This window comes from Diabrotica undecimpunctata, unplaced genomic scaffold (genome assembly GCF_040954645.1).
Source record: "Diabrotica undecimpunctata isolate CICGRU unplaced genomic scaffold, icDiaUnde3 ctg00000602.1, whole genome shotgun sequence".
NCBI classification, from domain to species: Eukaryota; Metazoa; Arthropoda; class Insecta; order Coleoptera; family Chrysomelidae; genus Diabrotica; species Diabrotica undecimpunctata.
Window position 1 is genome coordinate 204,774 of NW_027311910.1, and position 26,122 is coordinate 230,895.

The 26,122-nt window shown below is 33.1% G+C and overlaps 1 protein-coding gene across 1 annotated transcript in view; it reads left to right on the forward strand.

Annotated features, from left to right (window-relative positions):
- The window catches only part of LOC140431245 (elongator complex protein 4-like), a 57,606-nt gene that overhangs the window by 25,951 nt on the left and 5,533 nt on the right, over positions 1–26,122 (forward strand). Inside the window, exons 3-5 of the mRNA XM_072519181.1 lie at positions 8,663–8,778; positions 11,807–12,044; positions 13,083–13,366. Of these exons, the coding sequence (XP_072375282.1) occupies positions 8,663–8,778; positions 11,807–12,044; positions 13,083–13,366 (638 nt within the window). The remainder of the gene's footprint in view (positions 1–8,662; positions 8,779–11,806; positions 12,045–13,082; positions 13,367–26,122) is intronic.

Sequence of the window (26,122 nt, forward strand, 5' to 3'; positions counted from 1 at the left end):
TAGTATTAGATCACTTCACTTATAGACTGCTCACTGCACTTCTGTGTACACGACTACAAACCCCTTCCCATATCAGTTAGCCCAACGTTAGATTCATAAGAAAATTAAATTTTACAGATCAAATATAAAATCGCAGCGTAAATTTTAGAGTTTGAATGAACCGAACAACATTTTTGAATTTCCTAATTTTAGGAAATATTTTATAACGTAATGAAAACTATTGATTAAACAGAATAATAATAAATTAAAAAAAAACGCATAGAATATGTAATATTTACAAAAAAAAAATGTGAAAGTTTACCACTGAGTTACATCCCCTTTAATTTTAATGACATCCATAATTCTTCGAGGGATAGTTTTTAACAAGTTCTAACAAAATTCTAATGTAAACGAGTCCCATATTTCTTGCAATTTTTCCTTCAATTCGTTGACGGACCTGGCAGGATGTTTTCTCAAAGCTTTTTCATTTCGTGCCACAAAGTTTCTATCGGGAACAAGTCGGGACTGTTAGAAACCCATTCCAGAAGTGGTATACCATGGTCCTCAATCCATTTTAAACTCTTTTTTTTTGAGATATGACAACCTGCGCCGTCCAGTAGGAAGACAAAATCTTCCGCTGATGTTAAACGGCGTTCCATAATCGGTAAAAGAGATTCTTCTAAAATATTCAAATATTTGTCCGTGTTTACAATCCCATTGATAAAATGTAACTTTCCCACACCTTTAATGACATGCTGTCCCAGATCATGACAGATGCAGGAAATTTGACTTTTCTCTTCAGACAGTCGGGATGGAAAGCTTCATTTTTCCTGCGAATGACGCGACTCCAACTTTCTCCAACATACACGTCAAATCTGGACTCATCACTTCATTGTATTGAATCCCATTTCGACATAGTACAATCTTTATGCTCTTTTGGCCATCTTAGTCTATTTTTCTTTTGCTGTAATGTTAAAAGTGGCTGCTTTATAAGTACCAAATCCTAATTTGTGGCCCCCTCGGTGACATGTTGATCTAGAAACATGTCTTCCAATAACGTCACTCCATAAAACGCTTGACTTCATATAATTTGCTCGTGGATTTTTCACTATAATGCGTCTTAATGCCCTTCGATCTGCTTCGGTTCTAATAATAAAAATCTAATAATGATTGAACAAATGTTCTCATCGATAACTTTACCTCGACCCATTGTACAATCCACAAACGGCAAATAGCTTTACAATACTACAAAATACATTTGACATTAACTGACAATATTATTGTTTTGATGTCATTTTTCCATATCTACCTCTGGATTTAACGTAATTATGAAAAAATCATCGTATGTTGACGTAAGTGAATGCATAGCCAGGTTTTAGTGATTTTTTTTTATTGTTGAAAATAAAAACCGAATTCAAATTTTGTACCACTGTGCCTTCTTGCAAAGCCAATAGCTTGATAAATTACTCGGCAAGGGAATCTAAAATTGCATTCCACATGCCGTTCATCATGGTCAAAATTCGCAGTGAATTCAGTTTCTGCTACTCCAAACGGAGTAAAGTAATAAAACATAATGACGGTATAAAACATAATCGATACAGGGCAGCGACAACCCGCTTATACGTATTTCGACCTCTTTAGGTCTCCTCATAGCGATATCTGTCGCTACCCTGTATCGAAACAAAAATCTAATACCGTCATTATCTTTTAATAAATATTAATAAAAATGTCTTATTAATTAATATGGGAACTTATAAAAACATGCAGAGTATAATTTGTTTGTGGTAATCGACTTAAACTGCAAATTCCATAGATGGGCCAACTGATATGGGAAGGGGTTCTTACTGTGTGCAGTGTACAAGTAAAGTAATCTAGGGGCTTATCAAAATAGGATCTTGGAAGCCCTGATAAAAAGACTTCAGGGAGGAGGTTGAAAACTCTGTGTACTCAAATTCGAAGGTGTTCGCGGTTCAACCCAGAAACTTTTCATGGGTATTCATTTGTTGCTTTAGAAATGTGCTAACTCTGTGTGCAATAAAGTGAAAGGTGTGGAAGAAATTAATTTTTTTCTGCAGTTTACCTGCAACTTAGGTACTAAAAATTATTTCTACCAAAGAATATTCTTGAGCATATTAATTTCTTTAATATAGGTACACCACTTTAAAAAGTTAAAATAAAATTATATAGGTATCTCTATATCAATTTATCGTTTACCGTTTTTTCGTTTGCCCAATTCTTAAGCTCGTATAGAAAAAAACCTGTTCTTTTGATATCAATAAAGAACCTTTTCTTTAGGGAGATATTTTTTTAATGTTATTTTACATTGCTTTCAACTACAAAAAGACCGGTACGAGTTTTATATTGCGTACAACAGGTTTTGTAAAGTGTATCAACGTTAGGATGAATAATTTGATATATATTTTTTAAAATAAGAGTTTCGCAGTCCAATGTACAAAAGGATCTGAAAATTGTTAGTTTAAATGGCTGTTTGGGTGACAATGTGGGTTTGAATGCTTACTGGAAGCCATAAGAATATTTTTTATTTGGAAATACTTCGATTGTTTGTGTTTTCGTTAATCGGGCTATTATTTATTTATTTCATGTAATAAACTATATTCTCAGGATTCTCCGATACAACCAGATTTCAAAGGCTTCCAGTTTCTTGAGAAATGTATCCGTCAAAGTCCAACCTTCGACACCATACAAAAGAGTAGAGAACATATAACATCTCACTAATCTAATTTTCAGACTTAACGCAACAACAAAGAATCATAATTTAAAGACAGAAATCGAGCTGTTTCAGGATTTGTCTCCAAAGTCGTCAGTTCTCGAAAAAATTAATTTATTCTATAATTTTACCCCTTACTGTTACGATTCTTAACGGAATGTTTGCAAATATGTTGCAATTAAAGTAAATTTCTATGATATCTATTATATTTAAAAATCGGAAATATATTTGTATATTATAGTATAAAAGAGGGATTCAGATCACGCCACATTTTTCCTAATTTCGAATCCCAATAAGTGGAATTATCGGAAATTAAACAATTCACCATCTGGTTTATTTTAAAATGCAAAAAACCTGTTGCTACCGCTAAGAGAAAAACAAAACGATCGCTAACGCAAAAATTATAATCTATATCATAAATAATTTAGAAACATCACTCAAGATTATGGATTATTTCGTGGAAAATCTGTTTTTAGTCTACGATAATTTTCTTTTCGTCAACACCTTAATGATTGGAAAACATCGCGGCGACATATAAAAACAGAGAAAGGCGAAAAAATGTTTACCCTGTGAGCGGTAGGAGGTGACACTTAATTTTATTGCCATTAGCAGATGCTATAAATAGGTGTTATCGAAACGAATTGATTAATTCATAAATATTGTGGAACTATAGAAGAAATTGTTGTGCCATTAGTAATTTCCCAATTTTCATAATTGAATTTTCTTTAATAATCATGATAAATATATTCCTAAAAACAACAAATTAATATATGACTTAAAGTGTAGAACAACTATATCTGTGAATTACTTCTTTTTGATGTGCCTTTTCTATTATTAGACCAGTCTGGTTAAAAAAAAAGGTGGAAAAATGTTTCGCAGATATCTGAAGCTTTTAAGACATAGGTAGGGGATACTAGATGATGAATAGATGAAAAGAGACTCCTAGTTTTCCCTTGCGTTTTTTTTAAGCAATAATTTATGGTCACAATTTGATTTTTTTCTATAAATTTTTTCCCTTGTATTTTAAATAAACAATATTTTATGTCATTTTTTTATGTCAAGAATATCTTATTCTCCCGTTTTTTTAATTAAAATTGATAAATAATTTACAGAGATATTTACAAAAAAGCAGTTTTTTTGCACTAATTTATAAATTTTATTAATTTTTTTATTAACAAAATAAAATGGTATTAATACATTTAAACATCAAGGAATTACGATCTTTTAGATTTGTGCGAAATTTCCCCCCAATCAGTGAAATACTTTATAAGTTATTTAATTTGTTTATCCCTGAGGCTAATTATTTAAACTATTGAGCTTGCCCTATGCATGATGCTAGACACATTCAGCAAATTTCATAGGATTCTTTAAGACTTAGACTATCTGAGAAGTTAAATGCATATTGAGTTTTCATCGAAATTATTTACAAAATAAACGTTTGAAAAAGGCGTATGTTTTTTGCTTATAAACAATTGTAATAACTTTTATATTTTTCAAGCTCTAGACTTGTACGTACAACCATTGGATAACCGGTAAAAAAGCTCACATTAAAAAATAAAAAACCTTCTATGACCAATAGAAACGAAGTTAGTGACTGTTTTTAAAAAAATAATATCTCAATTGTTTATAAACATTAAGAAGTAAAATTTGCACAAATTTTGAATGAAAATCTAAACTTTATATTGAAACTTATAGCTATAAAATTTATCTAATTTTTCGAAACGACGGTACTTTCGAAAGATCGACATAGGAAAGTGGAGAGGATATCTGTTTCAGCTCCGTTTTTTTTTTCGGCATCGGAACTTCAAATTGCAACACGTAGGAAAAATGTACATTATCTTGGCTTCCTTTGCAGCTGCAAGCCTCTTTTTTTTATTCTGGGATAGCTCGTCGAAATATGAATAACTACATAGTTTTCACTGGCCGGAAAATATGGGAAAACTTGGAAAAATTTAGTCCATTTGAAATTCACCCTAAATACTTATTTTTTTTAATTTGCTAAGAATAGTCTGTCGCAGTATTAATAATGATGACATAATTTTCACCCCCCATAAACCTCGGAAAATTCCGGAAAATCAACATGTGTTTTTTCATTTTATATCAATGATGTAATAATACTTATATATTTTATAAATTAAATTTCAGGTAATTTTTTACACATGATATTATTATATTCCTTATATTAATTATAATTGTTTGTATTTTTATAATTAACAATATTGATTTTTATTCTATTTTTCTTACAAATATGATACACAATATTAATTTAATCTGCCTTACTGCTTTGATAAAATAAGTCGATTTTTTCATCACTTGCCTTATTAAATTTTGCAATGTTTATTGAACTTTACTTTTTTTTATTTTCTTTACATACATTGGTTTAAAAGTTAAAATTTGGTTTATTTATTCGACTTCACTGTCAGGTCTGAACCTTTTTGTTGCAGGTTGTTTGTCTTCACTTATTAAGTCAGTCTTTCCATACATTAACAATTAAATAACAATTTTGTCAAAGTGAAGACTTCGTAATAACAAATACCTTTTTCAAATTACCTCCTCGACGGTTATGTACATGGACATCTCCACAACATACCAAAGAAAAAATAGTGAGAAATTAAATAGACTACATTATGATAGCAAGGAGGTATCATAATGCTGTTAAATGTACTAAGACGTACCCAGGAGCTGATATAGGCTCAGATCATAACCCGGTAGTTACTGTGATAGAGGCGAGACCAAAAAAGATTAGAAGACCACACAGAAAGGCACTAGATTTAAATAAACTTAGAAACAAAAATATACGACAAGAAACAGGAGAAGAAATAAGTGAAAACCTCCGTTCAGTGCAGCAACAAATTAATGATACAAACAACGTTAACCAAAAATTAAAGTACATAAATACAGCTATACAAACAGCAGGAAAGAAACATCTTACAAAAACAACAACAAATAATAAGGGGTGGATGACACAAGATATACTAGACTTGATGGAACAAAGAAGAAAGATGAAGAATTACCCAGACAAATACAAAAAAATAAATAAACACATAAAAAAGAGAATAAAAGAAGCCAAAGAGGAGTGGATCAAAGAACAATGTGAAGAAATGGAAACCTATGAGAAAAAGTACGATGCGTTCAATATGCACAAAAAATTAAAAGAGATAACAGGAAGCATAAAGAAATGCCAAATAGGTAAACTTAAAGACAAAGATGGAAATCTTATTGTAGATCTAGAGAATAAAATAAAAAGATGGACAGAATACCTGAATGAATTATTTGAAGACGATAGAAACAACTTAACTCAGATAATCAATGCAACTGGGCCAGACATATTGAAAGATGAAGTAAATACGCAATAAGAAACGCTAAAAATGGAAAAGCAAATGGACCTGATGAAATTCCTACAGAACTGTTGAAGCTTTTGAATGATAAATCCTTAACCATAATATTAAATTTTGCAGCGAGGAGCTAAAACAGTTTCCCCTCCACTTTCCTATGTCGATCTTTAGAAAGTAACTTCGTTTCGAAAGGTTTTAAGTTTCGAAAAATTGGATGAATTTTATAGCTATAAAATTCAATATAAAAGTTTAGATTTTCATTCAAAATTTGTGAATTTTACTTCTTAATGTTTATAAACAATGGAGATATAATTAACAAAAAAATTGTCGCTAACTTCGTTCCTATTATTCGTAAAAGGTTTATTTGTGAGTGAGTGTGAGTTTTTTTACCAGCTATCGAATGGTTGTACGTACAAGTCTGTAGCTTGAAAAATATAGAAGTTATTACAATTGTTTATAAGTAAAAAACATACCCCTTTTTCAAACGTTTATTTTGTAAATAATTTCAATGAAAACTCAATATTCATTTAACTTCTGAGATAGTATTAGTCTTAAAAAATCCTATGAAATTGGTTAAATGTGTCTAGCATCATTCATAGGGCAAGTTCAATGGTTTAAATAATTAGTCCCAGGGATAAACAAATTGAATAACTTTTAAACTATTTGACCTATCGGGGGAAATTTCGCACAAATTTAAAGGACGGTAGTTCCTCAATGTTGAAATGTATTAATAACATTTTATTTTGTTAATAAATAAATTAATTAAATTTATAAATTAGTACAAAAAAAACGGTTTTTTTGCAAATATCTCCGTAAGTTATTTATCAATTTTAATTGAAAAAACGGGAAAATATAGATATTCTTGATATAAAAACATGGTTTAAATATTGTTTATTTAAATTATAAGGGAAAAAACTTATAGATAAAAAACCAAATTCTGACCATAAATTATTGTTTAAAAAAAACGCAAGGTAAACATAGGAGTATCTTTTTATCTATTCGTCATCTAGTAACCCCCAACTATGTCTTAAAAGCTTCAGATATCTGCGAAACATTTTGCCGTGAAATCGATGATTTTTGTATAACCAGACTGGGCTATATAGTCTATTTAGTTTCTACGGCTGACGAATGTAGTGCTCGTAATGATGGGTTGTCATTCGACGTTTTTTAGGAGGACAAAATTGGCACGTAACACGTTTTTACACAGTAGGGCATATTCGTTCCTGCTGCGGCTCCAGATTTAAAATATTTTCAATAAGCAACTTTACCGAGCGATTATAAGTTGGCCAATTTACACAGTTGTTCAGACAAAATGGCCATAAATTTTTGTTTTGATGATGGTGGTTTTCTGCTGTCGTTGTTGGTTATGATTCTAAATAATTATCCAAGAGTATATGCATGATATATTTAACATGCCACATAATAGGTAAATAGGCCATCTTTTTGTTTTTCTAGAGATGTTCATGTTTCCGCACATTTGGTCAAATGTGTCTACTCCATACTTGGTTGCATTATAAAATTTAATGATGTGTGACTTTCTTGTTGGATCGCATTATACTGGACCATTGTGGATTGTCGACAGAAGAAGCACACACTTATTTACTTTTGTCTTATAGGATATCATTGTTTTTTCACCTTCGAAGCAAATAGGGAATTGCCAATTTCACGATTTTTGAGATTTATCATCTTTCTCTAGATAGAAGGTATTTCTCTTTTATTTTTCCATAGAGTACTAATCATAATTAAATTGTAAGGAGGTTTTAAGAGCCTTTTGCTAACGGTACTGATGAAAACCAATTATCCATGGTGTTGTTAGGATGTTACGGTTACGTACACACGTAGTTCCCTTTTAACGTTTAGTTCCCTTTCCTAAATACAATTCTGCATCGAACATATATTTGATACGTACTTCACACAGCATTACTATTTTCAGTCCATATTTGGCTGGCGTGTTTGGGATATACATTCGGAAAGGTCAACTTCCCCTAAAATCCAGTCGGTAGCTGCTCGTCGATTGTTTGGTATGATCCAGGCTTATAAGTCGTTTTGCAGTTCTGTATAAGATCTACTCATATTTCACGAATGGCTGCTATAATAATAGGTCCTTTTCCTTTCTGCTTGCTCTAGATATTTTATTATATTCCCCCATCGATTCTGTGATTTGACTCCCTGCTGTTTCTTTCTGTGAAAAAATCTATGTTTAAAACACCTGTAGCGGATTTGGAGTACACATAACACAAATTCACAACCATTGTCAAGTAGAGGAAAACCTAAGGAAATTATGAGTACAAAATTTGAACACTTGAATGTTCTAAATAAAATGAAATAAAGCGATGAATAGAAACAAGACGATCAATATTACTCTCAACAGTTTTTATCAGTGTCCTAGAATACTGCTCGTGTTTCATATATTACTCAGAAATATATGAATACGATTGTTGCTAATGAATACCTATTGGGTGAATATTTCATACGCGATAGCCTATTTTTATAGTCACATTTGCTTACCAGATTTATCATCGTGTGACCAAAATGATACAATTTTTCAACGACACAAATTTTTTAAAGCAACTTGCACAACAAATGAACCATTTATTAAACCTTTTTTTTTTTGTTTCAGAGGAAGATTTCCACGGATCTTACTCTAAGATAGTATTAAAATACTTTCTTGCCGAGGGTATTGTCTCTAATCATTCTACTTTAGTTGCTAGTCAAGATGTAAATCCTTCCAATATTGTAAGTATTCGATATTCTTTTTGTTCATAGTAACACTTTATGTTTACATGTCGGTCTTTCTATAAGAGAAGCAAAAAAATGCGCCAGTACGCTTTATTTACTATCAGCTTGGCGTGACGTCACAATTATCAAAAAGCAGTGTTGCCAAATCGCTTATTAATTTATGTTGTGTAACTAAATATATGACGGAATTTTGATGAAATAAAAGGCATATATCGAGCACAGTTTGATTTAATCTTGTCCAAGTACTTTCGATCCCTAGATCATCTTCAGGGGCATTTCGTCAATTGCGGCCTATCCGACAAGAACAAAATGTCATAAATGCCTATCTTGTCGGATAGGCCGCAATTGACGAAATGCCCCTGAAGATGATCTAGGGATCGAAAGTACTTGGGCAAGATTAAATCAAACTGTGCTCGATAGCGACCAGCGAACAGCGAGGGAGAACATAAAAGGCTCTTAGAAGTAAGCACAAAAATACACGCAAAGGCATCTGATTAGCACCAAATGGAAAGTAGTCAAACCAAATGACGTAATAATCATAAATGATATTACACAGCCACTGTGACCGATAATTTTAAATGGGACTTTCTGGTGCTGCAAATGATATCTCGTTTGAAAGATATTGAAAATACCTATTCTACCATACTAATTGTGTTTAGGTTTAACCTGATTTTGACGTATAAATGAAATAAATACTAAAATTGTAATTTCGCATTTAATTAATAAAGATTTAAGAACCAGTACTTATATTAAGTGTTCAAAATGTACTTCATCTACTTCCTGACAGTAATGCATCCTATTACTAAAGTATTGTCGTACTCGTTCAAATGTGTACATTTTTCAACAATTCATTGTTTCAAAATGTCAATACTGTCGGGGACTGTAGTGTAAACCTTGGATTTCAAGTATCCCCACAGAAAAAAATCTAATGGTGTGAGGTCCGGTGACCGAGCTGGCCATTCTATCGAACCTAGTCGTCTCATCCATCTTTTTCTGGTAATTGAGTACGTTTTCACGAAAGACGTCAGGATTTGTGTCACTTCACTAATTGTTTATGTTAACAATATCCATTGAGGGAAAAAGTAGTTTAATTACTAAAACAAATTGTTTTATGTAATCTGGCTCTTGGTTAATTTTTTGGAAATATTTTCACAGAATTCTAGTCTTCGGTCGGGGTTGTCATCTGAAAGTTGGTGCACTATCACCAAGAGAGATGGAAGGGTCTGGAATACCACGACCACTTATCCATTCCCACGGTGCCTTACAGAGGGATTTCGACCAACTAATTCGAAGTTTCCTTTGCGTAGATTCGATCGTTGGTGGATTATTTAAAGCTGATAATGGTCCTGCCGAGAGTATAGGTTCGTAGAACTTGAGGAGAGCCCTGGCAAAGGGGCTCCCAGGGTATAGAACACAATTTATGGGACGCGGAGCGAGACTAGCCTGTGACATGAAAATGTGCCACATTTATACATTTTCTTATGTTTTGATATGGGTATTTTCATGTCAATTGGCCAATAGTAAAGTTGTAGATGTTTCGAGGCGGGTCGATGCGCATTAGTCCATGACTAAGAGCACGTGATGACATCCCCTCTCCTTTGGAGACTCTGTGGCTGGAAAGAAATTTATTAATAAACATATTTAAAAACAAGAATACAATTATCACATTTGCTCAAGAAAAGGTTTATAAAAACAAGTCGCTAAGCGTTTCAGTTCAGGGAAGTTATAAAAAATTGTATTTGTTTATACACAAGGGAATAAATGGTTTGTTAATGTTTATACACACGAGACAACACAACACACTAGCTTTCCGTGGTCATTTTCTTCTTCTGCAGGTATCCTCTTGCTCCTCTAGGCCATTGTGACGTGGCGTTCGTACCACATGCCTCAGTAGTTTCTGGGACTGGTGACTTCGGGGACTTCTCGTTCGTCGAAACATCCGGCACTTAACAGTATTAGGAAATACAGAAGAGCTCGACGATAAAGTTAGCTGCTGGTGTGGAGCCTTTGAGGTAGCTCTGTGGGAGCATGGGTCGCAGGCTCGATTTGTATGTTGGGCGCCGTATTACCATGAGAGAAGAAAGGGCCTGGAATACTACGGCCACTTATCCATTCCCATGGTGCCTTACAGAGGGACTTCGACCAACCAATTCGAAGTTTCCTCCGCGTAGATTTCATCTTTGGCGGATTATCATTAACTTTTACAACGGTAATGAAACAAAAACACATTTTTAAAGGTGAAAAGAGAACAACCAAGAGTTTAGGTTCGTAGAACAGGAGCAGAGTTTCGACAAAGGGCTCACATGGTATAGAAGACAATTTATGGAACCCGGAGCGAGACTAGCCTGTTTTATTAAAGGATTACAAAGATTAAAAAGACGTTCCGCTGCATGAAAACTGTTTCTCCAGTCACCAATTATTAAGACAGCTGCTACGTTATCGGCTACAGTACGTACCATTCTCCCAATGTACATTTAAACGTCTCGTTAAGCAATAATTAAACTAAATATTCAAGGTATGTATATGTACTTTTGCAAAGACTTATCATAGTAAAAACAACTAGACAATTAAAAAATGTCAGCTTTTTTGACAAATAACCAGAGGTGGGCATTAAAATCTTTATTAATTAAACGCGAAATTATGATTTGAGTATTTATTTAATTTATAATACCTTTCAAACAAGATATCACTTGCCGTAAGATCTTTTTTAAAATTATCGGGCAGAGTGAGTCTGTAATGTCATCTATCATTATTACGTCACCTTTTATGACTAGTTGAGAAGCCTACGTCTATTTATTACCTCCCACCAAATTTCACTATTATAACAATAACCGTTCAAAAGATACGAGGGGGAAGGGGACTTTTGACTAACACTGTATAATTAGCCTGACTATCTGCGCAGTAGGACTCTGCTTACTTTCTATTTTTTCCAGAAACTATGGCTCCAACGCTAACATTAAAAGCATTGCTTAAAAAAATCGATTTATTCTATCAAAAATATCAAAACGTTTATTTTCTTTTACAGATCAAAGAATTACCTGCTGTGATTGATAGTGATCTAGAGCCAGAGAGGGTACTACAATCCCCTGGTATTAGTGATAAAATGAAGATAGCATTCAGATATCAAAATTTACCTACCAGAGACAGTGCAAGACACCACGTCAAACATATCGGACATATTTACGACTTATCAAAAAATATGTCATTTAGCGATATAGAAAATTCAGATATATGTTATTGGACTGGCCAAAGAATTGAAAATGGTAAGATATTAATTTTTTACGCGTACTAAATATTTTTTGATTTTCATTTCTGTCACTCTCTTCCTCCATTTCGTCTTTATAGAAAAACGTCCTTCTATGGGGCTCCATTCGGTTCTCTTTATCCATCTGCTGTCGCTAGTTCTTTTACATGTCCATACCACTTTAGTCTTTTTTGTTCTATATATGTTAGTATGTCTGTTTCTATTGATGTTCTTTGCTTTATTTCGTCATTACTTCTCCTATCCATTCCTGTTACTCTGCAGCATCTTCGCAGGCATTCCATCTCTGTTGCTACTATCTTACTGCTGTTTTTCTTGTTTATGATCCAATTTTCAGCCCCATATGTCATAATTCTTCGCACTAATGTTTTATATATCTGCGTTTTTGTCTTCATATTTAGGTGTCTATCCCACCATACTGAGTTAAGTTGTCGGATTGCTGTTCTTGTTTGTCCTAATCTTTGTGTAATTTCTTCCTCTGTTGTTGCCTTTTTCGTGATTATAAACCCCAGGTATTTGAATTTATCCTTTCCTTTGATTGTTACGTTGTCATCAATGTGTAGATCTTCTATGACTTCTTCACTTGTAGATAGGGACTCTGTTTTCGCGAGGTTAATATCTAGGCCAGCCTTGGTATATTCTTCTTGTAGTTTCTTCATCATGTAGCTGAGGTCGTCTTGGTCTTGTGCAATCACTACTTGATCGTCTGCAAAACTTAACGTATATAGGTATTCGTTCCGTACCGGTACTCCCATGCCTTCGCATTTCTATGGAAAAGAAAATGCGAAGGCATGGTTTTTTATCATGCCTTTTTTTAATTTGGGTAAGACAATTGTATGGTATTAGTAGGATTTCTACTAATACCATACCTCTGCTGTTGATTCAAATAAGTAGATAATCAACAAATAATGTCGTCTTTTAAAAAAGAGGGAGGGAATACGAGGTAATCTATATTCAAAGATGAATACCATCTCCTTACTTCTTATAAAACGACTCCATTCTTTATAATTTGCATCCTTAATTGTATTTTCATACCTAGGTTCAAGAACCTACTCGAATCCGGCGTACAACGCTCTCTTAAAGTCAATCAGAAACAAAATCAAAGACGGAAAGTTCTTCTTGAAGGACTCCCCGGAGAAGAGGACCGTTCTCAGGATCGGCGTGCATTCGCTGGGATCCCCCATGTGGTTACCGCACAGGAAGTCGCTGCATTCGATAGACAGTACGAGGGATCTGGACAAATTCATATTTTGCCTGCGGGCGCTAGTGAGATCGGCGTATGCCGTAGCTGTCGTTACGATTCCTACACATCTATATCACGAGGTAAGTCCATATAAAATGCGGGTGGTGGATTTTATATTCAGAGTGGATCGCTGATAACAGTCCACCCTTATATATTTGGCAATATTCATTCTGTTTGTTTATAATTAGACATGGGCAAATATGCAAAAAAAGTGAAAAATATGCCATTGATATATTCTAATTTATCCAAAAATATACATTAAATGTGCATTTTTTAGAAAGTATGCGTACTGTCAATAGAAACATATGTTATTTAATGATGGTATTTTAATTAATGTTTATTTTAATAATTATTAGAAAATAATATAAATAAATTATTTTTTTTTGATATTTTTGAATCCAGAAGTTATATTGTCATAATTTTTGAAAACGAAAATTAAATATCGGTCGAATAAAGTTGACATAGATCGATAGATAAGCAAATTAATATTAGAAATTAAGGACTGTATGTCTATGTAAAACTTATTGATTCATGTTTCCTGTCACTATGGTCTGTAAATATTGACTTCGACTTAGCATCCTCCTATTTCTCTTCCGGTCACTGTACTATTGTATAAAATTGGACCTTGTAAAATGGACACGTTAGAAAACAACATCCAACCAAATTTATTTACTTGAATTCGTTATGTTATTTGAATATTTACTTATTTTTTCTAAAGTTTAAAGACCTACCGATATTAATCAGGATAAAACAAAACAACAAAATTGCTCATGTTTGTTTTGTGACTTATTGACAGAATTTGTTTTTTTTACGATGGACATTTTAAATAAACAGATAAGGTGGCGATTTGAAATTTTCCGTTAGAAGTGAGTGTGGTACTCTATTCATACGCCAATACGTTGAACGATTCTCAGCCTACTGTAGAAGCAAACGCAGCTTGAAAGTCAAAGTATCATCATCATCATTTTTTTATCACCAAGAATTTTTTTCCAGTCGTCCCTATCCATCGCCTTCCTTCGCCAAGCACGTATTTCCATATTTCTCATGTCTTCATCGATATTATCTAGGAATCTTGTTCTGGGTCTTCCTCTTCTTCTTTGACCAATAGGTCTATCAAGGAGCGTTTTTTTTTCTAGCTGGATCGGATTGCTCCATCCGAATTACATGGCCTACCCACCTCAGACGTCCTATCTTAATGTGTTTTACGATATCTGGTTCCTGGTATATTCTATAGAGTTCGAAGTTGTATCGTCTTCTACAGACACCATTTTCATTTACCGCTCCATAGATTCGCCTTAGTATTTTTCTTTCGAAACATCCTAACATGTTTTCATTGCTTTTTGTTAAAGTCCAGGTTTTTGAACCATATGTTAGGACTGGGCGTATTATTGTTTTGTAGAGTTTTTACTTTTGTATTTCTTGATATAACTGGAGATTTAAAAAGGAGATTAAGCCCAAAATAGCATCTATTAGCCGTGCAAATTCTGCAGTTTATCTCTGTAAGTCAAAGTATCGTTACAGTTTTATTAACTTTAACTGAATGACATTATATACAACGCCTTTAGACCTTTCAAAAACCATTTTTTATGTAGAGCTGCAAACGAGACCTTCAGAGCTTCTATCACCTTTTCATTGGAAGACAACTTGCCAAATTTTCTCGAGCAGTACAATTTTACAGCAGCTTTTTGAACGTGAAATTTCTTAGACCTTGGAGAACTTTTGTCTCGTCATTCCGTCGATTGCTGCTTTGTTTCTGGGACGTTAAAATGAAAAGTTTCATATACTTACAGTATACCTACTTTCCATTCGAACATACCAATCGTGGAAGCGTTGATGCCAGTCCGAATTAGGTATCTCAGAAATGAGATTTTTGTATGCTTCCACTGCCTCATCTGGCCTCTTAAATAGTTTACCGCTTGTTTTTGACTTTCGGGAACGCAAAGAAATCAAACGATGCCCAGCCAGGATACAGCAGCGGTTCCCAACCTTTTTTAGCTTGTGACACACCGACTTAAAAACTCGTTCAGCCACGGCACACTTCTCTATAATAAGTATAATCATAATTTGTTATGTGAGTTTTTTACTATGTTATTTTCTTTAAAAATATAATTTAAAACAATTTATTGAGTTAATGTTGTGCTCATTATGGAAGATAATTAGGAAAATTAAGAAAACAAAATTTTCATGTACTTACAAACATATATTTTGTGTTAAAAGAGACGAATTGATAATAAAAAATAGTGGAGTATAAAACAGAATGCCCGTTTAATTAAAAATAGTGACACCATATCTAATGCGGTATTTGTGGTCGGTGACTATGGTGGTATTAACTTTGATTTTCTTCAGTTTTGACTGAGCCTCTGATTCTTCATGAAATATGTCCCACGTGTCTTGATTTTCAACTTTCTTTATCTACAGTAAAAGCTTTTGCTAGAAGGAACTGATTTTATCAGTAGAGGTGAGGATGTTTTCTTGCTTTTCCTGCATGTCCTGATTTAAAACATACAATTTCCCGAAAATATCTGCAAAAACGCCACTCTGTTGCACCAGGTGTCATCACTAAGGAAATTGGCATATTCAGACTGTTCATTATTACGTTATTATCAAGGCAAAATAAAAAGGTAAATACTAGTAAAAAGACGGTAAAATTTCGCGGCACACCTATAGGGACTTTAGTGCCGCGGCACACTGGTTGGGAACCTTAGGTATACAGGATAGCTCAATAAATCGATGTTCTTTGCCTTCAAATTCTCGTATGCTATAGGAACTGTATGATACATTTTACAGGTATTTTTAGTTTCTTGATTACTGATTACTTGATTACTTGATTACTGAACTAAAGTTGACACGGTTGAAATGGACTACCTAAGTAGAGCTTGCCGTATATCAAGAGTAGAACGTATACCTAATGCTAAAATTAGAAGAAAAACAGATAGAGTACATACAACTTCTGAAAGAATAGAAACTAGACAGTTAATATGGTATGGACACGTACAGAGGATGGACGACAACAGATGGCCAAAAAGAGCTATGGAATACAATCCAAGTAATAGAAGGAAACTAGGAAGACCAGCCAAGTCTTGGATACAAGGTGTTATGGAAAACCATGAAAGATAGAGCCATTGAGGAAGACACCTGGAGAGATAGAAAAAGATGGCGATCGAAATGCGGGAAGCGGCAGAAGCTGTAGGATCCCCGCTTATATATATATGATTACTGATATCCAATTTATTTATGAACTGATCAGTAGACGTTAGACCAGTCCACTTCCTAAGACTGGTCTTACCCTCAATCGTTCTACGTCTACGTCCAGGGCCTCTCTTACCCTCAATCTTGTCTTGTAGAATCAACTTTAGAAGTCGGTATTTATCATTACGCTGATGTGGCCAAAGTAAGCCAATTTTCTGCTTTTTATGGTGTTAATAATTTCTTTGTCTTTTCTTAGGCTCTGGAGAATAGTTATGTTACTTATGTGGTGTATATATGAGACCCTCAACATACGTCGGTAGCACCACATTTCAAATGCCTCTTATCGTTTTATGGCATCTTCTGTAAGGCTCCAGCTCCAGCTCTACTCCATAGAGGACACTAAAGACGTAACATCTAAGAATTCTTATGCGTATCTTGATACTAAATGTTGTTGAATAGTTTCATAAGAGCTGTGATTTGGTGTGCCTCTAATAACTTTAAAATTTCACCATGCACCCCATCAGGTCCTGTTGATTTCCCATCTTTAATCCGCTTAATGGCCATAGTTACTTCTTCGAATATTCTTCGGGAATATTTATGAACGTCATTGGATTATTTGACACCGATATGATGGAGTTTCTTGTTATCACCTTAATGTGTTCCTGTTTTTTATTTACGATAACCAAAACCAAAGTTATTGGCACCATTTAAATTTTAATTCAATTTGCTTTTACTGAAAATTAAATTATTTTGGTAAATATTTCCAGATGTTCAGCAGTCTTTCAGCTTTACGTAGGCAAGCTACATCAATATTTCTGTGTTTAGCCGCAATTGCTGTCATCTGCATAAATACTGACTAGTGTTCCTGGTATTCTTGGAATATCGGCGGTGTATATTGTACAGGATTTGTCCTATCCGAACCCTAAAGCTCTGGCCGCACAAGTACGATGAGATTAGTCGTATCGAGGCTCCGCTGTATCCACAGCTGTTTATTTTGTATGTCAGTCCTTCATGCGAGACTCTTTCGAAGGCTTTGCTTACGTCCAGACTGCTCCTATATGCTGCTTGTCATTGAATCCAGCTGTTAAATACTCTGTTAGTCTGAGTACTTGTAGTTTGCTGGAGTGTGCTGCTCGGAATCCAAACTAAGCTTCTGCTTTACGTAGGTACCAAATGTATATATTGTTTCACTGTTTTTGTATCTAAAAATCGATTTTAACACAAAACCACAATAACAACAGTTACTTCAACTTCTAGAACCAATGATACAGCCTTTATTTCAAAGTTTCCATCTTCAGTGGAAAGTTTACCACTTTTGAAGCTTGCAATCTAATTTTTGCCTCTTCGTAAATCTGCTCACCTTTTAATCTCTTCGAATAGAGTACTTGCTGATGATTCGATATTTTAATATTTTAATTTTCACAATTTCGGATGAAACCCTTTTTTCAAATTTCGTTGCGCAACATTTGACTGTTTGACTAAAAATTTTACTTTAGCACTTCTAATGAGTTATTCCACAAAAATCATTTTCAAAAATTTGGGAAAGTGTAATTGTTATTCCTATTATTAAACCAAATAAAGATAAATTACAACCAGAATCATATCGTCCTACATCATTAGCATGTTCTTCATGTAAACTTATGGAAAAAATAGTCAACAAAAGATTAATGTGGAACCTAGAACATAATGATCAACTTACCATTGAACAAGCGGGCTTTAGACTAGACAGATCTACAAAAGACAACATTATAGATCTAGAAAGCGCTATTCACGAAGCTTTTAAAAATAATCAAAAATGCATGACAGTTTACTTTGACATACGCCTTTTACTACGACTTGAACATACCCAGTTTTCTAATGAACATTTGTTTAAGAAAGAAGAACGCCGAATTTGTGATGAGTGAGGTTCACCCCTTACGGTAAAACATAAATGCTAGTGGAAAAGTGCGAAAAGTCCAATCGTCACAGAATTAAATATCATTTACCAAACAATCTTTAAGACATTTTAAATTCAAAAAACAGTATATAGATAACCTAATTTTGTTTTTACCAAAACTTTTTACTTAACAAAGTGTAATTAACTGTCACCGTTCCGCTAATAGCCTTATTAGGTTGAAGCGGGTTTTTTGTAAATAAAAAAAATAATAATGAGTTATTCTTCGTTGCTGTGGCAACGCAATATTTTCTATATTCACTGAACTGCTAGATAATCAATATATCCTCGTACATCAAACACTAGCAAACAGTATTTGTATAATCAAATAGCTTCAATACATTTTCTTAAACAATCTTGTATAAAATCAGTTTCTTAACTATCAACATCAAAAGTTTCTATTTTCCAAAGCTTGTTTCCTACGAATCAATTTCTCAATTGGAGTTTTCTCTCTCTCTGACCTTGTAACTGAACAATTAACTTTGTTTTTCCACCTTGAGTATAATTTGTTTTCGTGTTAGAAAAATACGAAAAGAGATAAACTTATTTATTTCAAATTACGAATACACAAATGCAAACATCAACAACGTGATACCGGTTAATATAGTCTGTTGTTAAGGTAATACTATTGCGTGAGTTTTGAAATGACAACAAAGAGGATGAGTATTCGTTTGCATAACTTTAAATCGTCTTCGGAACTATCTTAAGCCTTTAAGTAATTCTAGGGTTGTGTAATGTCGACTTGTCAGTTGCTTAACAGTTTTTATTCCTCTCTAATCTTCTCTTTGATCATATGTTTGCTTACAAAGACGTTAGCTTTATTTTTACAGTGTTCTAGAAGATTAGTCAATGGATTTAAACTTTATTTGGTATTGAGAGGGACTAAGAAATCATTGTCAAGTGGCTAGTCTTTTGTTTATAGGCATGTAATTTGTTATATCTCGACTTCCGAACTTTGACAGTTGGTAGCGACCATATTGTTGAAGTTACATCTGTCAAATAGGCTATTATCTATTCAGTCCGTTTTGCGAAATCACTACTAACAATAAACAACTAAATATTGTCATGAGTTTGAAGCCAGCAAACCAGAAAGTAAACCCGAGAGCTATAGACTTACCACCTTTTATTTAGCTATATCTTTAACGTCCATTTTCCTCGAGATGACTCTGAACGACTTCCTCTCTTGTGTTTATCTTCTTATCTAAATATTTTTGATCAATATTTTTGAATGTTGTGAGTTGCGATAAAATCATTTATTTTTGATGAGTAATGCGCTTATCTTTTAAGGTGTAACGATGAGACCATAGAATAACCTAACACACATAGAAGCGACACAACGGTCCAAAAGCGTGTACCATTTTTGTATACGCATGCCCGATTCTGGTTGTTTAACTGTCAAAAACACGTGCTTATTCTTTAATTCTGGTTGTTTTCGATAGTCCGTAGGCGTCTATGGTAAATACTCGACACAACAAGTGCATTTGACCATTTATATAATTTATTTATAGTTAAAAGGTTATAGTTATAGTTTATAGTTAAAAGTTTCATTTATATTTAAAATGTCTGGATCTATTTGTGCGATTCGCGGATGTTCATCTGTGACAGGAAAAGGAATAAGTTTATTTAGATTTGCTAAGAATAATAACAGGTAATTACTATTCCTTTGTAATTATTATTAGTTATTACATAATAGTATTGGTTTGACTTTCGAACAGTAAGCCGACGCCGACGTGTCTGTCCGAGCTATAAAAAATAAACTTTGGTCTGCCAAGGGATAGTTCAAAATGAAAACATTAAATTTAGTGTCAGTGCTATTTCTTTTATTGAAAGACGCAAGTCTCCGAAGGCTCAGGTCAAAAAATCAACAGATGGTGGCCGGGTGTCAGCGCGCTCGAAGACAACAATACGAATATAGTATTTTTAGGAAATAAAAATATATAGAGGGTTTTATACACAAGAATATTTGATTTAAGAGCGTAGGCGCAAAATTTCGGGCAAATGTTTTTTAAATGTATTCATTTTTTTCGAATCCTGAAAAAACTAATAAGTATTTTTGAAAAATTTAAACGCAGAATGAAACACCACATTATTACTGAGGGCCAAAAGTCCCCGAAAACGTCTATAATGTTTATTTTAATAAGTTACAGGGGTGAACAAAAAGAGAAAATTTAGTGTGATTTTTAATTTCAAATATCTCATTCAAAAAAACTTTTTGTTTATTCTAAGGGACTTTCGGCCCTCGGTAATAATGTAATCTTTCATTCTGTGTTTAAATGTTTCAAAAATATTTGTTAGTTTTCTCAGGATTCCAAAAAAAATGTTAAAAAGCATTGGCCCGAAATTTTGCGCCTACGCTCTTAAACGAAACAAAGAAATTACTAAAATGCTGAAACTAAAAATTGTTGAAAACATAATTAGACCGATAATTGGGAAAATCTTAAAATTACAACAGAACAAGACTTCAAAATTGCAAAAACATGGTTGCAAATAAACAAACTTACATTAAATTATGAAAAAACTAAATAGGTACTCATCTACTTTTTGCTATATACAAAAGTTGTCTGCCAATTTTTAATTCGTTAAATATAAATAAAAAAGATCAAATATATGGATCGAAGTACATAAAATATTTAGGAGTTTTAAATGGGAATTACAAATAAAAAATATTAAAACTTTATTTGTTGCATATCTCAATATTTAGTGACATTTTTGTGACTTAGTCAGGAGAAAACTGTAAATTTATTAAGATTAGATATTGACAAAAGTTAAATATTTCATAACTTACAATATACTTAGAATATACTAATACTCTATAGTTGTAAGTAATAAAGTATTATTTATAAATACAGAAAAAGTTCTTTGTTTAAAATATGTTCTGTTAAAAATTTGTAATGCCAAAGTGTGGATAGAAGCTTGCAGACGAGAAGATTTGTTATTCAAAATGGATTCACTTTATAATAATTATAGGATTTGTGAACTGCATTTTGAAGATAATGTTATTGTAAAAGGAAATAGAAGAAAAATATTGGCGCATGACGCAGTACCTTCAATGATCTTTGTTATTTATATTTAACGAATTAAAAATTGGCAGACAACTTTTGTATATAGCAAAAAGTAGATGAGTACCTATTTAGTTTTTTCATAATTTAATGTAAGTTTGTTTATTTGCAACCATGTTTTTGCAATTTTGAAGTCTTGTTCTGTTGTAATTTTAAGATTTTTACTAATTTCTTTGTTTCGCTTAAGAGCGTAGGGGCAAAATTTCGGGCCAATGCTTTTTAAATACAATCATTTTTTTCGAATCCTGAGAAAACTAACAAATATTTTTGAAAAATTTAAACAGAATGAAAGATTACATTATTACCGAGGGCCGAAAGTCCCTTAGAATAAACAAAAAGTTTTTTTGAATGAGATATTTGAAATTAAAAATCACACTAAATTTTCTCTTTTTTTCACCCCTGTAACTTATTAAAATAAACATTATAGAAGTTTTCAGGGACTTTCGGTCCTCAGTAATAATGTCTTTCATTCTGCGTTTAAATTTTTCAAAAATACTTATTAGTTTTTTCAGGATTCGAAAAAAATGAATGCATTTAAAAAACATTGGCCCGAAATTTTGCGCCTACGCTCTTAAGAATTTATATTGTGTGATATGCCCACTGACTATTAATTTTCTGGTTGTTAGCTGTCATTGGCGGCTTGGCCACGTAACTTCAAAGGACTGTCGCTTATCTGTGTTCGGTTGTTCTCTGATGAGACTACCAAAGAGAATTGAAGTACTATTGTAAAAATAATACATCAATTAACCATGGGAGCTTATCGTCTATACCTTGCCTAGCTCAGTATCTCAAGGGTGAGTTCGTCTTGTCTTAAACTAGCGATTGAACCTGAGTTCTCAGTTGATAGCAAATAAGACAAATTTTAACCAAACATATTTATTTAAATGAATAAAAAAACAATAATTAACCCTGCCAAAGCTTAACAGTTAATAAGTGTTACTTATTGATTCGATGGGCTGCTTGTGTGTTCTAGCTGTTGGGTCCTCCAATTAGAAATTGTGGCTTCTGGAGAGCTGCAGTCACACGTGGCTGTATGTCCTAACCAATTGTTGAAATCCAAATATGCCAATAAAACCAATAAAATTTTGATATGTCCAATAAACCAATAAAATGTCCAGTAAACTGTCCAGTAAACCAATAAAGTTTTGATACGTCCAATAAACTAAAAGATAAGGAACAACTTGCATTAGAAACATATCAAAAAGAAAGGTTTAACTTCCTTGCCATCTTACAAAATTACACTTAAACAAATAGCGTATGGCAAGGATAAAATGAAATATGAATGTTACTACTTAGTTAAATTCTGTTAAAGAGTCCTAATGCATATATCAGAAAAAAAAATGTGTTTTCGAAAGAAAGTAAGGTTACAAATATTGGAAATGTGGTCAGAATTATAGAATAAATATTATAATGAAAGTACTTACCCCAAGAGAATTTGTAGTCCATAAAAATGAGTCTTATAATAATTTTTGCCTTCTTTTATAAATTTCAAAAAGAGGCAAAAAATAATCCCACTACAGAAAAGTTGTTTTGGCAGAAAGTGGGAGACTGAATGAAGTTAGCACAGATGTCATAGAATGTTGCTATAGATATCATGAAACTAGCTTGTCAGTCAACACGGAACATAATAGTCTGCCGAACAAAAGTGAGAGGGCGAATATTTATTCTATGGGACAGAAAGAGAGAAAAAAAAATAAAGACAGAGGAAGAAGAGAAAAACAGAGGGCACCAACTACTTTTGTAAATAAAAAATAGTAAAAATTAAACTGAAGATAAAGAAATTAATAAATTAATAAACAAATTAAAATGAAATAATTATTTAAATATAAATTAATAGAGATGTGACGTTTATAACGTTACAAAGGATACAGTTTCAGTTACAGTCATATAAACTCAAACAACAAATAACCATAGTTATTTTCAACCATTTTCAGAGAAAGTTATTCGAAAAATATAAAAAAAACCTCGTTCAACACGTCGGGTTCAATGCTCTGAGACAAATAACAATATGACTCTTATTAATCTAATATAACGAATCTATAAAAACACTGTTTTTGTAAAAATTCCTATCACGTTTCCTGTCAAAAATATCACAACATTGGCATCTTTAAACATACTAAAACAAGATAAAAAAATGATAATTCGGGTGCACTGAAACAATAAACGAAATACTAATGCCAAGGCCGGAATCTGGTACATAATTTACACGATGTGGGCTTTACTCGTTAGTGGAATTCCGTGTTACATCCTGGTGTCAAAAACAATAATATTGATCATAAAATGGATGATGAAATAGTTGCTGTTTGTTTATACGGACTATATATTAGCAAAAGTAGGGACAAGTACCCAGAAAGTTTTTTTTATTGAATATCCCAATATATTTACAATCTTTAATATAATAACAATAAGTATAATATTGTAACAATAAGTGTATTGTATCCTCTATTCTGGATATTTTAGACATAATAGGGAGCAGGCTAGTAGGTCTGTAGAAATTTATTTCCTTCAAGGGTTTTCCGAGTTTTGGAGTTAATATTATTTGAACTAATTTCCAAGCTAGAGGAAAATGTACTGTTCTTAATACAGCATTGTACAGTTGTATAAGATAAAGTAGAACTTTTCTTCTTAGTTCCTTTAGGATTATTAAGGTAATTAGATCATACCCTGGGGACTTTTTGGGGTTTAATTTAGTGTGAATATTATTATTGACTCCGTTCAATTTAAATTTTTTAGAGGAGTTCAAGTTGATACGGAGATTCTAGATAAATTTGGATTTCATTATCTATATTAATACGTTTATCTAAAGGAAAAGGCTGGAAAATCGTTTTAACCCTTAACCACTGACATGCGGTATACCATACCGCGCCGAAAATATATTTTGTTATAAAACGTGGTTTATAAAAGCCCGTGTGCGTGTAAAAACACTTGCAATAAGTTGTTTCATCTGTCTTTCCTTGTCTAAGCTCGATTCGTTTACCTCCTCCAGTGGCGGAGCAAAATGTAGCATGTCAAACGAAATAATAGTTATAAAAGAAAATTATAAATTATTTTTCATTAAATTTCTAATAACGGAATATACGTATAAATTGCGAAGAAGTATTTTTCTAGCTTGCAGTACAATAGGACAGGATATAACGAAAAGTACATTTTAAAAGGATTTTGAAATATACCCAAAAAAGTGTTAATTATTTAACCCACTTTAATTAAAAAATGATACAGATTTTTTAAGTTTTAAGCACTGTAGCGAATTCTGAACTGTTACAACGTACTGACCTTGATTAATTAGCTAATCAGTCAGCGTCTTCACTGGAACTGTCTTCATCATTGGAATCTTCCGCCAAATCGATGATAATCCTACTTTCATTTTCATCATATGTGACCATTTTTGCCCAGTCGTCCTGAATTAATTTTTCAGTATGGTTAACACAACTCGCCCACACTGCAGGTGTTGCCTCAGCTAATGCATCGCCCCAAATTTTTTTCACTGTTTCATCTCCACGTCCATGTTCTCCAATATGACGATCATAGTATTGTTTAGAAATGGCCCAGACCAACTCAATCGGATTATATTGACAGTGATATGGAGGCAATCTCAAAACCTGATGCCCATGTTCTTGGAGTAGCTCGTCTATAACGTACCTGGTATTTTGTGGTTTATTCTGGCGACAAAGACTCAATAGCTCTGTCTTGCCCGAATCGTCGTCAAAAATTATTTTTTTCGCTCGTAACCATTCTTGTAAGTCCGATTTTTTCCAACTGGCATTCGGTAACTTTTCTATTAGAGAGCTATAGTATGAGGCATTATCCATAATAATTAGAGATGGTTCCTCCAACATTGGTATCAGCTTTTCGGAGACCCACTTTTTAAAAGACTCTTTCTCCATAGAATCATGATAGTCTGCACTCTTCGATTTCGTAGAAAACAGTAATCCAGCATCTTTAACAAATCCTTGCCTACTTCCGGCATGTAAAACAACAAAGCGTTTACCTGTATTTTCGTGTCCTTTTCTGATGCTTTTCACACAGTCATCTTGCCAAGTACGTTTATATGCCCCTTTTAGGAATATCCATGTTTCATCTAAAAAAAAACGAACTGAACTGGGCTTGGACTTAAAAAATTTCTCATATAATGCCTCAAAAAATACAGTCGTTTGGAGACAATACATGGTTTCTCACATAGCACTCGTCTACTATTTTCTAGTTTGTATGAAAACCCACAATTTTTCATAAGACGCCACAAACTTGTATCAGAACCGTCATAGAGATGCTTGTTTCTTAATTGTGTATTTAGAACTTTAATTGTAACGTGCTCTCCTTTTGCTTTCATGTCATACAGTACATTTCTAATCTCTCCTTTTATAGTATCGCTGACATCATTAGTCTTTTTTTGTACATTACGTGACTCTCCTGGTGTAGTAAGAGCTGCCCCTGTATTGTATTCACTCTTTATTCTTGTCACTGTGCGAAGACTGATTTTCAAAGCGTCCGCTACTCGTTCATGTACCGATGATAACGAAAGCAAAGGTCCGTTGTTTTCTTTTTCTTTTTTAAAATACTCCAATAAATGAACTACACATTGTCGCATTTCTCCTGTTATCGTTTTTCTCGGCATTTTTTTTATTAAATAGAACAATTAGTTATTCACAACAAAAAAT